Source organism: Nipponia nippon, unplaced genomic scaffold (assembly GCF_047370975.1).
Source record: "Nipponia nippon isolate SJK-2023a ecotype South Korea unplaced genomic scaffold, ASM4737097v1 scaffold_13, whole genome shotgun sequence".
In the NCBI taxonomy this organism is placed as follows: domain Eukaryota; kingdom Metazoa; phylum Chordata; class Aves; order Pelecaniformes; family Threskiornithidae; genus Nipponia; species Nipponia nippon.
Genome location: NW_028262324.1, coordinates 1,367,476 through 1,380,412, shown reverse-complemented (window position 1 = coordinate 1,380,412; position 12,937 = coordinate 1,367,476). Strand labels below are relative to the sequence as shown.

Sequence of the window (12,937 nt, the reverse complement as noted above, 5' to 3'; positions counted from 1 at the left end):
CTGGGGGAGCCCGCGGGGGGCAGCCGGGAGGGGCCCGGGGTGCGCACACACACACACCCCCCCCCCGCCCCGCGGGTCCGGGCCCCGCAGGTGCCCGCGGGCGAGCGGGGGCTGCACGCAGGGGCGGCGGCACCGGCACCGGCACCGAGCTGCGCACCGCCGGGGCACTGACAGCCCTGGCCTGCGGGGGGCCCAGCGGCCCGCGAGAGGCCCGCGCGCTTTTTTGCCTTTTTTTTTGCTTTTTTTACCTTTTTCTTTTTTTCTTTTTATTTTCCCCCTCTTTTTTCTTGTTTCTTTTTCCTTTTTTCCTTTTCTCCTTTTCTCTTTTTTACTTTTTTCTTCTTTTTCTTTTTTCTTTCTTTCTTTTTCTTTTTTCCTTTTTCTTTTCCCCCTCTTTTTTCTTGTTTCTTTTTTCTTTTTCCTTTTTTCTTTTTTCCTTTTCTCATTTTTTCTTTTTTCTTTTCCTTTCTCCTTTTCTCTTTTTTCCTTGTCTCCTTTTTCCTTTTTTCTTTTTTCTTTTTCCTTTTTTATTTTTCTTTTTTCTTTGTTCTTTTTTCCTTTTCTCATTTTTTTCTTTTTTATTTTTCCTTTTTTCTTTTTTCCTTTTTCTTTTTTTCGTTTTTTTCTCCCCCCCCCCCCCCCCCCCGTTTTTCTTTCTTTCATCTTCCCCTGCTGTGGGAGCACACCTGCGAGCCCCATATACTCCGAAGGTCCTGGAAAAAGGCGAGTCCAAGCCTAATATCCATTTGAGCTACAGTGCCCTGGGAGGTGAGGGGCCTCTGCAGGGAGGTGGGTTTGAACCAGGGAGCTGCAGCCCAGAGCTCTGAGGGCTGTAGAGCCTCAGGTTGAGCTTCCAGCAAGAAGGTCGCCAGACGGGCCCAACCGGAGCGCTGGAGATCATCAGCAGAGGCTGAGCACCCTGGGACAGACCTTCCCAGCCCTCCACCTCTTCTCAGCACTTACTTACCTCAGCCTAGTGGTGGAAGGACCCACCTTCACAGAACCGTGTTTTAGTGCTTTAACAGCACTGCCTTCCTCTCTGCACTAACATCAGCTACAGAGAAAGGAGACTCCAGTAAATCCCCCACGTTATCTGAATTTTCTAGCAGAGGAGCCAATGCTGCGTTATCAAACTTGGGCATTTTGAGGGTGTTGGCGGTGCTGGGGCAGGCGCAGGGCAGCCGGGAACGTGCCCGGGGTGGCCACCCCCGCTGGCCCCGCTCCCCCCAGCGTTCACCGCCGCAGCGTTGCCGTGCTCCCCGTTCTCGGCTGGTGTTTGCCCTTGGTGTGGTGGATGAATCCCCCAAACCCAGAAAAGGCTGAATTTCACTTGTGTGTGCAGCGAGGAAAATACAGGATTTATAAATATCCATGCATATACAAGGGCTTGTGGGTTGGGTTGGTCTGGATTAAAGGAGGTATTGAAAAATGAGGGAAGCCAGAAACTGCAGGCTTCTCATTTCTGTGATTTCTAATGGCTTTTCCTTTTGCATAAACATTGCATTGACTCCATACCCAAGAGCACTGCAGGCATTTGCTCCCCTGCTCTGCACAAAATATAACCCAGACCTCTAAAATGGATATTTTTTATTAGGACGTTTGGTTTCCCCAAGCCCGGGAAAGAACAGTTGCCCTCTGTGGCAGCAGGGCCCCAGCAAGCTGCAGGGCAGCCGTCTCCTGAGCGAGGCAAACGGCAGCTCCTTTGCGGGGGAAAAGCAGCAAACGAAATCTCCGCACTTGAATTCAGCGGCCCCTGCACTCCAGGACAGTGTTACCATGAATTCAGGTTCTTGTACAAAGAGCTGATTTAAAGACCCAGTTCCTAACCAATAGCTGGCGGGATTGTGTTCTGGTCTCCTGAGTTGAGTACTTTCATTCCCAGTGGATCGAAAAAATCAGATCCCTTCCTCCTCAGAGTGAGCCGGTGAGTGTCGGCGAACTGGAAGGCAGCAGGGCAGAAGGCGGTTTGCTTCTCCCAGTGCCCGTAACGTGCTTTTTCTGCTCCTGCGGTCACCCACGGGTGCTCACACGGGGTGTTGTGGGACTTCCCAGCCCGATCTGCCCTCGCAGAGCGGGAGGTGGTGTGGGGACCAGGACAGGTCCTGCACACGAGCGTGGCTGTCGCAGCGGGGACGTGCAACCCAGCGGCAGGGGAAGGCTGAGCTGAAAAGGCCCCTTGCTTGGGCTATGCCCGTCCGCGACGCAGGCGGGAGCCGTGCCCGCGGCAGGGCGGTCACCCCGAGGCGGCAGCCCGCACGGAGAGGCCCGGCGCCCCGAGCTGCGGCGCTCTGCGGTGGGAGGTAGCCGGCGAGGCACAGCCCTGCCCGACCCACCGGGACCGAGGCAGCAGAAACCGTGTTTCCCAGCTGGAGGCAGGACAAAGCGCTGCTTGAGGCCCCTCGCGCTCGCTGCTGGGAAGGTGAGGGCTAATTTTCAGCTGTGGTGGTGAACATCAGCCTCCTACAATCAGGGATGTGACTGCAGGGCCCGATCCTACCAAAGCCTCTCAGCACCTGCCTGGGCTCCCTGGCTGCCCGCACGAAGCAGCCCTTCAGGCGACGGTCCGGCCGCGGCTCCGGTGAAAAGCGCACGGGGCACTCCTCCTTTTCCGCTTCCTTTCCCATGGGAGAGGGTGCAGCGACCCGGGCAGGGCTGGCAGATCCCCACGGGCGCCCTGGGTCTCTCCCCCCTCCAACGCCAGGGCAGAGCCACCCCGGAGGCCCGGCGCTCGCAGCCTCTCCCGGGCCGCATCCTGACCCGAGGCGAGGGAACGGCCCCGCTGGTGAGCGGTGCCAGGCTGCGCAGGGAGGGGGAAAGGCTTACCAAAAGCAGCGGAGGAGAAAGGGGGTGGCTCCCCGCGCTCCCACATAATGCCCGACTGTGTGCGAGAGCCGGCGGGTCCCAGCTGGGACCTCAGGCTCTGAAAAACAGGCTTTTAGTGTGAGCTGTAAGAGCCTGGCCCGTGCGGTGCTGCTAACATGACACTGAACTAACACCGCACTACAATCAAAGCATTTTAATAATTTAATATAATAAATGTCAGAAGGAGTGAATAATTCCCTGTAACTCTGAGGAGGCTGTAGGTGCCAGAAGGAGCCAAGTGGGTATATTGAGCTGCTTTAGCAATAGCCCTTTGACTCTCCGAAGGGAAATTTAAACCAGATGATGGATGCTGGGTGGTCACCTCGGTGGGCAGAATGGGGAGCACTGTTCAGAAATGCGTCACTGAAACAATTTAGCCCCCAAATTTGGAAGGCAATGGCTGCAGAGAACAGACAAAGAAAAGAAAAGCAGGTTTCTCAGTAGTCATTCCTCCAGGTAGACATCAAATCTGAAGAACCGCGGGTGTTTTCCTGCCTTTGGCATGCATGCTCCCACTTTAAGCAGTAAATAGCATGTGGATAACTATTCCAGAAGGCTCTTTAACAAGCTCCGGGCAGTAACCCACGTGCCTCTGGTATTACGTACGGATGGCAGGGAGCAGCGATAGCGGCACAAGCCTGGCCCTGCCCCGAGCCGGCGCCGCGGGAGGCTCTGCGGAGCCGGCGTTACTGCTGGCCACGCTGTCAGCACACGTCTTAATCCACAGGTTTTGGCAATTTGCTCCTGAACACTCCCTGCCGCTGCCTGGCCTCAGCACCGGGCTGCTCCTTGTCCTGCCGATGCGTTGGTGGGAGAGGCTCCCTCCAGCAGCACCCAGCCCTGCAGCTCCGCGGGGACGGGTGCTTCCCAGATGGGCGTGCTGGGGGGTGGCACTCACAGGGATGGAGCCTGTGTCCCTGCAGCTGAGACGTGAGCAAGGACCCAAAGCTGTGCTCCTCATTTTTGCACTGAATACTCCCCAGGAGAAAATTCACCCCCCCCAGCCTGGTTCTCCCCTGCTCTGTGCCCGTTGTCTCTGACCAACTGAGGCCGAAATGCTCCGAACAGAGCCAGCAAGGCTTAGTACTCATTTTTCACCATGTTGTGTTAGTGTAGACGACTTGCCACGGTCAGGCCAGCAGACAGCCTTTTCCATATTTACCCCGATCACAATCACTAGTTCTGTAAAAAAAAAAGGGCTTTTGCAGAGAGATTCCCAAACGGTGCTTTTAGATGAAGGGCTTGGTAGCAAAGGCGGATGAAAGCTGAAATCACACTATTGCTTGGCAGCAAAGGAGCAAGACAGCTGCGGGTTGCCATTATGGAAAAAGATTAAATAACTTTCTTACAGGATCTCTTTGGCTGGCCAAAGACATAAACCAGTCAGTAGATGATAGTTTTGCTGAAAAGCTTCACTCCAGCCTTTCTAAGTAACTCACCCTAGAGAGGGCACTGGTGGGATACTGGTTGGTGAAGCTCACCTTCAGCGTGCTGGAGCAGGAGTCTCCCAGCCCCGCGATGGAGGGTCGGAGGGACCGATCCGGCCTCGGCCCGGGAGCCACTGAGGGTGGTCCCAGGGTCTGCCTGGCAAAGGAGCTGTGGTGGGCTTGCTGCGAGCGCCGGCCGGGCAGAGCTGTGGCTGAGCAGCAGCGCCGGGGCTGCCGCGGGAGCGGAGCTCGGCCGTGGCCCGTGCTCTGCGAGCCGTGCTCTGCAGCCAGCCACAGGCTTGCCGCTGCCATAAACCGTTCACTTCTCAGATGCAGAGCGGCAGCTAATGCTGTGGGTGACACTGGCACCGGCTGTAAATCTGATTTTGGCAGAGCTCTGTTGATTTATGCTTGCTGGCGATCCGGCTAGCACGTCTAGGGTAAAGAATTGAGAACAAGGAGGGCAGGAGATGATGTTGCCCAGCTAATAACCCAACACAGCAGTGACGGGAAAATCTGTGGAGTGCAAAGCACCAGGTTCCCGTGGGACCACCCAGCGGAGATGCTGAGTAAATATTTGCTTGTATGGCAGATGTGTTTGTCTTCCACGCACAAACAGGAGAGCATCAGCTCCGTCCACAACGTGGGAAAGCTGGAAGTGAAGGGATGTAAGTTAAAGTCTAATTGTAACATGGGTCCCAGAAGCTGCAAAGGGCACAGCCTCTTTAAAATGCACATGTTGCACTGGGAAGAGCAAAACTGGCTGATGAACTCTTCTAAAAGGCTGCTCGGGGTGGCAGTGGTTGCTGCTTCTCTCCCTGGGAGCTTTCTCTGGCCTCCGAGCCCAGCAGGAGCTCACCACAGCCTGCCTTGGGGTGCTCGGCAGGACCAGATTTACCTCTCTTCACACACCCGATCGTTTATGCCCTCAATAATTCTCCATTTCTAGCCCATTTAAGAGGAAGAGAGACTGTTTTTAATGGGGATGCTCCACTGCGTACCTCTTGCAAGACTTTCCCTGGGTGGCCATGGCTGGTGCCGCCCACCCTCACCGCTTCTCCTCCGAGCGATCCCCCGCGTTCTCCTGGCGGCTCGGCAGTCTGTTTGCGGCTGGGGCTGGGGCTTCCCAGCCTTCTCTGGCCTCTGCTGTTCCTCTCTGTCTCCGACGCGAGGCCATGGCTGTGCGGAGAGGTCGTGCGTGACCCCCAGCAGCCTTGGGAGAGCCAAGAACCAGAGCCTGCAGCCAGGTCCCATACAGCTTTCTCTCTCCTGAGGATGCTGGGTCTGGTTTGGGTCTGATGCTCATCCAGGTGGGTCCAAAACCATCCCCTGGGCATGCAGAGCAGAAACACAGGACCATTGTCCAAATACCAGCAGACACGAACACCCCTTTGGAGCAAGTCAAGGGAGCTCAGCACATGGAATAAGTAACCTCAGGCTTAAGTCAAGACCTTTCCATAACCAGCCAGGCTGGGTTCCCTGGGCAGGAGCAATTTCTCCTGAGTGTGCCCAGCTGCCACGTCCCAAGCATGGGCAGATGTGCCAAGGAGGGGCTCCTGCCCAGGCAGCACCCCTTCCCTCTCCTCTGGTTTCCTCCTATCCAGCCGAAGGGCTTTTGTAGGGCAGGAGCTGATGTTCTTCAGATGGGCAGTCCTGCCTCCTCTGAAGGCAAGGCAGCGCCACAAAAGGTCTCCCCAGTAGGCACCCATAAGTCTCCCCGCTCTCATCTCCCAGTTCTTGCACGTGTCCCAGGCGGCAGAGCAGGGCACCTCGGGCTCAGACCCACCTCATCTCTCTCCAGCCGGTTAACGCCCAACTTACTAAGTTAGCAGAGTTAAATGCTGCGTGCGTGGGAACTCCTTCTCGTTAATAGAGCAGAAAGAATCAGCAAAACCACCCACTTCTTCGGTCTCAGAGACAAATGCAACTATTTTCACCCAGCAGCCCCTGCAGAAGCCAACGAGCAGCTCCTCCTTGCCTGACAGCTCCCCAGCTGCACTCACGGCTCAGCAGCATCGTTTCCCAACTCACCAAAAAGCCACGCAGCAACAAGCACGTCAGGTGGAAAACCAAATTCATAATCAATTAGGGCACCGCCACCGTTGTGTGGGACTGGAAGTCTTAGAAATGTACGTTTCAGAGCTATAAGCATAGTGCCCTGCGCATGTTTGATTGAAAGCTGATGAAACAGTTATTCAGTTATGCCAAATTTATATTTTTCAGTGCCAACCCTGGTCTTAGAGCAGCTGAGATGCTCTCTGAACACCAGTGCTTTCCAGTGGGAAAGCCTCTCCACCTTCCCCACCCATCAGGCCGGTCACGGAGTGGGCTCCAGGCTCCCTGCTCAGCGCAGGGCCGGGAGGGCACGGCGCGGAGCCCAGGTCTGGTGTTACAATGCTGGGGGACCGCTGTCTCGTAGATCCAACCCGTACCAGACCGACCTGCTTCGGGACGGCGTGCGGAGGTACCTGCAGCTGCCGGCAGACCAGACAGTACTGATACTGCACGCCAAGGTCGCGCAGAAGTCATACGGCAATGAAAAAAGGTAGGAGACGGCCCCAGCTTCTCTGATAGCCACTTCCAAACCCAGCTACCTAAAGCTCCATTTCAGCCTTGCTAGATTCCTCTGATTTAAGCTGGTGAAGCAAACGACGATATATCTCCTCTCCATCCGTTCATGACCTCTTTGCATCTAAAACTACTGTTTAGTCTTGAACTAAGGATATTAACCCCCCACCTGCATCCATCCCAGTTCGACATTCCCAATGGTTAGGTTCCTCCCATGATGTAATGGAGATCAGAAAGATGAAGTAAGAGAAGGAAATAAGCTACTCAAGAAGAAGAAGAAGAAGAGGAGGAAACGTTAGTGTTTTAAGTGCTCTGGAAATCTGGTCTTAAAATCTGAACGGCCACAGCAGGGACTGGGGCGTTTTCATCAATGCCCGCGGTCTCCAAAAAGCTGCTATTTTTGAAAATCTTTCTCGCACTGCAAAAACACCTTGAGGTTCTGGCTTGAATCTCCAAAATTGCTGCTCCTGGGCAGTGATGTCAGACTGTGGCAGTGCAATATAATTAATCCTCCATTAATCCTTGTGATATAAATAATCCTCCGTTATTACCGAGTGTGGTGTAGCTGTGAGGCGATGAGCTCTGCCTCTAAGGCATAACCGCACCCAGGCGCCAGCGACCCCAGGAGACAGCTCTAAGCTGGGCCTACAAAGTCCTCATCGCATCCAGCCTCCTGCCGGGGGCTGCTGCTCCACGGGCAAAGGTTTTCTTTGGGGACGGGGTCTCCCAGCCGGGAGGGAAGCCCCCGTATCGCTGAGCTTTCAGAACAGCCTCCTCCCCCTGCTCCGGACCCCATGCAAGGGATGAGCATGAAAATCAGATGCCAGGTCTGGAGAGGGAGAAAAAAAGCAGCACAGAGCTCCCATCTTTAAGTTTAAAGGTGCTGGTGCCGTTTTCCTTCATGATGGGAGTCAGGGGCCTGTGCTGTGGATGACTTGTTTAAATAAACCCGTATGCAGGACTTTAGGGCTCTGAAATATCCACCCCCCTGCACTGGTGTTTTCTCTGCTAGCGCTTTACCCAGGATCAATAGAGGATGAATTTGCACCATTCACACAAGTGCAAAGACAGTGGAAACCCAAATAAAACACAGGAAAATAGGTTTCCAAAACCCTGGCTATAGATTTATTTGCGTTGGGCTCCAAATCTGGCTGTGAATGCAAACTCTGTTCCCGACATGCCGAAACTCCCACACGGCAGGCGGGCAGAGGCAGGGGGCCCGATCCGCCCTTGGGTCCGGGCAGGAGGGGGCCGAGGTGCCCCGTCCTCCCCTCCCGGGGCCGTCCTACGGCCGACGGGCTTGTGGCCACCAGCGGCACCAATAGATCTGGCAGCCACCCGGACGCTGTGGCTGGAGGCAACCAGTGCAGGGCGGAGGGGCTGAGGCAGCTGCTTCAGCAGAGCCTGATTCCTCGGGCCGGCCCTGCCCGTGCCCCCCAGCCCGGGGGTCCCCAGCCCCTCGCTGCGGCACCACATACCTCCCAGGGTGCGGGCCTGCTCCCGGTGCCGGTGAGCCCTGAGTGAAGGTCTCCGCTCTCAGCGCAGCCGTCCTGGCACCCCTGAGCACCCTTTCTGGATGCTGAAGTGCAGTAAGAAAATGTCCTCTTGTCTCTGCAGGTTTTTCTGCCCCCCACCTTGCGTCTACCTGAGCGGGCCGGGATGGAAGTTAAAACAGGAGCAGATAAAAGGTAAGCACTGGGCAGCAGCCCTGGCCCTCTCCTCCCTCCCTTCCCACGTCACGGAGAGCTGCCCTCCGCCTCCACAAAGGGGAGAGTGACCCAGTTTATTTTTTCTTTGCCCCCCAAACTTTCCCCCTCGAGGCTGAGCCCTCTGCAGTCCAGACCTGGGGAGGGCTAGAGCCTGGGCCGACCCACCGCACCAGGAGGAGCCGAGCCCATGCCTGTGCCTGCGCGGGGGCTGGAGGGTGCTTCTCCCCGTCTCTTCCAGCCAGGGACCTGGGAGAGGAGGGGTTTCGGGTGTGCGGGTACATGGGGCTGGACAGCATGGGCAGCAGCCTGATGGAGACCCAGAAGCTCAGCTTCGAGGAGCAGCCGGACGCGAAGGTAAAGCCTGATGCTCCCCGGGGCCATGCGGTGGCACCCCATGGGGACCCTGGTCACGCGTGGGCTGGGCTGTCCCTGCCGTCACCCCACGCCCTGGGATGTCGCATCATCCCCTTCCTCGGGATGGCATTCCTGGCCATCGCTCCCCGCTCCTGCGCTGCCTCCCTGTTGTGGCACAGGCAGCAGCCCGAGCAGCCGGGCAGGCTCCCCTGCCTTGCAAAGAGCCTCGTCTGTCTTCGGCATCATCTTTGCAGGTCGACAGCCCTGCGGCAGGCAAGCCGCCGAAATTTGCACAGCTCCTCAGCCCCGGTACCTTCTCCCAATGAGCAGCACTGCCGCTTATCACAAAATGAAAGCGCGGTATTTCACGTCCAGATAAATAGCTAAAAAACCCCGACTGATCCCAAAGTTCAAGAGCTTCAGCAGAGCTCTGGCATCTTTTGGTAGAAGAAAAAGCGTTATCTGGGGTCCCCGAAGTGACGGGGTCTGAGTCGGCCCAGAAACCTTACAGAAAGAGCCTTTGTTTGCAGTGCTTGCATTGCTGCTAAGGCACAGCGTATCAGCCAGGACGGCGGGGAAACCATAAACCCAGGGCGATTTCTCATGTTATGTGGGATAAATCACACGTGAACATTCATTTCCATGAGGAATTCTCTGCCCCCAGTGTAAATAAAGCCTCTGCCGATCCCCAGCTCGTCATTCCACCTGTAATAACATCTCCGGTCGTTTCCCCCTTTAAATGAACCCGGGGCTCTTTGAAAGGGTGCTATTATGTCCGTGCGGGGCAGCGAGGAGGGTGAGGAGGGCGAGGAGGGCGAGGAAGGCTGACGGGGCGGGGCTGGAGCTGCTGGCAGCCCCTCTCTGCCCTTGGCAGGGCTTCGGCTGCGCCAAGGCGCTGTACATCTCGGATGCGGACAAGCGCAAGCATTTCCGCCTGGTCCTGAAGCTCTTCTTCAGCAACGGGCAGGAGATCGGCACCTTCCACAGCAAGCTGATCAAGGTCATCTCCAAGCCCTCGCAGAAGAAGCAGTCGCTGAAGAACACGGACCGTGCGTACGGGGATGGCTCTGCGGGGAGGAAAGCGGGCGCGAGCCCAGGGTGGGATGCTCTCTGAGCGCTTGCAGCTTGGCTCCGGAGTGGTCCAGGCTGGACCCAAAGCCCACGGGCAGCCCCAAAAGAGGGGGATTGTATCTGGGCACACTGATGTGTCTTTTCTGAAGGGTTCACCCACAACAACGTGCAATGCCTTGATGCCAATGTGGTCCCCACTCTGTGGACTTTGAAAAGCCCAGCTGGGCTGGCACTCACAGAGAAAGGCAGCCAGGAGGGTGCTGGTTCCTGCTGGGCTGGTTACCAGTAACCAGGACTTGTCCTCCCTTGGCTTCACAACAGCCATAGTTCAAGCCACACGTGGACCTGGCAAGCGCTAACACAACCACCTCTCCAACAGTCTGCATCTCCTCGGGCTCCAAAGTCTCCCTCTTCAACCGCCTGCGCTCCCAGACCGTCAGCACCCGCTACCTCTCTGTCGAGGGGGGAGCCTTCATCGCCAGCGCCAGGCAGTGGGCAGCCTTCACCCTCCACCTGGGTAAGAAGCCTCGCGGGACCGCTGGCGCCGGCCATGCCCAGGGCGGGCTGCCTCCAGCCCTGGCTCTCCCCTCCTGCAAAGCCAGTTCTTGGGGGTGGAAGGGGTGGGAATTAGCCTGGGGATGCGGGAACCTGGCTCAGATCGCACCTCTGCCTGGTGTTCCTGGTGTATCTCTGGAGCCGATGGCTGTTTCCCACCGGCCTTGAGGGCTGGCATCATGCCCTGAGAGCACACAGGCTGCGAATGGGGCAGCAAGAGTTGTACTGGTTTGGAGGCTCACGAATCCACGCAAGTAACTTGCCTGGAAGGGGCCAGAGCCCAGAGCATCCCTGCCCACGCTGCCTCCGGCGGCGTCCCGGCGACATACTGCATCCCAGTCCCGCTCTCCCGTGCTAGGCTCACAGGGAGCAGTGGTCTCTCCAAGCAGCAAGCACCTGCAGAGCAGAGAAAGCAGTAAGAAAGCACTGGGAGCATGGCCAGACCTTCATGTAGCAAGGCAGTGTATGCTGACCGGCTCCCCGGCCGCTCAGGGCGGTGACTCTGCCCGTCTCCTTCCCGCAAGCCGACGAGCGCTGCACCTGGAGCGAGTTCCCCCTGCAGGAAGGGTATATCCGCTACGGCTCCGTGGTCCAGCTCGTCTGCACGGCCACCGGCGTCACCCTGCCTCCCCTGGTAAGCCTCCATCCCTGCGGGTGTCAGGCACGTGGACCTGGCTGCTCTGAGCGATGGGTACCACCCCTGGGACGATGCCGCCGCCCCGCAGATCATCCGGAAGGTGACGAAGCAGTACGCCATGCTGGATGTGGATGAGCCCATCTCCCAGCTCCACAAATGCGCCTTCCAGTTCCAGGGCAGCGACCGCATGTACCTGTGTCTCTCCACAGAGAAAGTGATCCAGTTCCAGGTACAGCAGCGTGAGGAGGAGTGAGGACTCCTGGGGTCCTCCCCGTCCTCTCTCCAAGCTCCTCGGTGTTGCCAGTGTCTGGGGAACATGTCACCGGGAGGGGTCTTCCAGCGAAGGGGGGTTTTGTCCAAATTAAGGTCAGAATCACTGCAAAGCCATCTGCCTCTGGCTTGCCTACTTTGGTGGGGACATCGTCACCAAGGTCTTTGCAAAGGCATCATGATCTCCGTTTCCCAGTGAGTGAAGTGGAGGCACTGAGTCACTTGCTGGAACTGAGATATCGTGGGTAGAAGCCAGGCGTCCTGGCCCCGGTCCCCTGCTGTCCTCGCTGCGGCGTGTCTGGAGCTGTGACACTCTCCGCAGGCATCTCCCTGCCCGAAGGAAGCCAACCGGGAGCTGCTGAACGACGGCTCCTGCTGGACCATCATCGGCACTGAGACAGTGGAGTACACCTTCAGTGAGAGCCTGGCCTGCGTCCGCGAGCCCGTCAGCCCCGTGCCACTCATCACTGCCCTGCAGGTAGGCACAGTGCTGGCCGCCAGCCACCCCGGCCTTTCCATCACCTGCCTCTGTTGCCGCTCCTGCTGCTGAGGCCTTGCACCCATGCTCGGTGACTCCCAGTTTTGGGATGGTGTGGGAATGCCCGGGTCTGGACTGCTGCGATGGGGATGGGACACCCGGGCAGAGCATCCTGCGGGAGGAGTCTGGCTCATTCCACCGCGTAACACTGCCGCACGGTCTGCCCGTCACAGCTCACGGGCGGCGGGGACGTGGCCATGCTGGAGGTGCAGGGGGAATATTTCCACGCACACCTCAAGGTCTGGTTCGGAGATGTGGAAGCAGAGACGATGTACAGGTAACGCGGCTGAGGGGGCCGGGGAGCAGGCAGGGAATGGCAATTGGGTTTGGGCAGCGCTGGGAGGGACGTGGCTGCCGACCTTGGGGACAGGGGCACTTGCGCTGCCCATTCTGCGGGACCAAGCATGAGCATTGCAAGGAGAGGCAGTGCCTGCTGGCTCTGGACACAGTATGGGGATAGCAGTGGGTGAGGGACATGGGGACCTTGGGGGCTGCAAACAAGCAAGCAACCCTGGCAGGGAGGAGCAAAACACTGGGGAGGAGAGGGGAAACCAGCTGGAGGCTGCACGCTGAGCTCCGGGCTGGAGGAGACGTGTCGGCACTCACCGCCAGCCGCTCCTGTGCCAGGCCCCCCGGGCTGATCCATGTTTTCCTCTCCTGCGCTGTTCCCAGGAGCCCCAAGTCCCTCATGTGCGTCGTCCCTGACATCTCTGCCTTCGGCAGTGACTGGAGGTGGCTGCGATACCCCATCACGGTCCCGCTCCTGCTGATCAGGGACGATGGCCTCATCTACTCCAGCTCTTTCACGTTCACCTACACCCCAGAGCAGAGCTTCATCCCAGGGCAGCAGGTCCTCTCGGATGTCCCCCAGGACTCAGACAAATTACTTGACAGCATCCATCAGGAGTTCACCAGGACCAACTTCCACCTCTTCATGCAGAGCTAG

At 57.6% G+C, this 12,937-nt stretch overlaps 1 protein-coding gene across 1 annotated transcript in view; it reads left to right on the top strand.

Moving 5' to 3' along the window:
• RBPJL (recombination signal binding protein for immunoglobulin kappa J region like) overlaps positions 1-12,937 on the top strand; it is a 21,147-nt gene extending 8,210 nt beyond the window's left edge. The window contains exons 3-12 of the mRNA XM_087749614.1: positions 6,709-6,834; positions 8,475-8,545; positions 8,805-8,920; positions 9,795-9,969; positions 10,371-10,508; positions 11,071-11,180; positions 11,272-11,412; positions 11,776-11,931; positions 12,165-12,268; positions 12,664-12,937. Coding sequence (XP_087605740.1) covers positions 6,709-6,834; positions 8,475-8,545; positions 8,805-8,920; positions 9,795-9,969; positions 10,371-10,508; positions 11,071-11,180; positions 11,272-11,412; positions 11,776-11,931; positions 12,165-12,268; positions 12,664-12,937 — 1,411 coding nt within the window. The remainder of the gene's footprint in view (positions 1-6,708; positions 6,835-8,474; positions 8,546-8,804; positions 8,921-9,794; positions 9,970-10,370; positions 10,509-11,070; positions 11,181-11,271; positions 11,413-11,775; positions 11,932-12,164; positions 12,269-12,663) is intronic.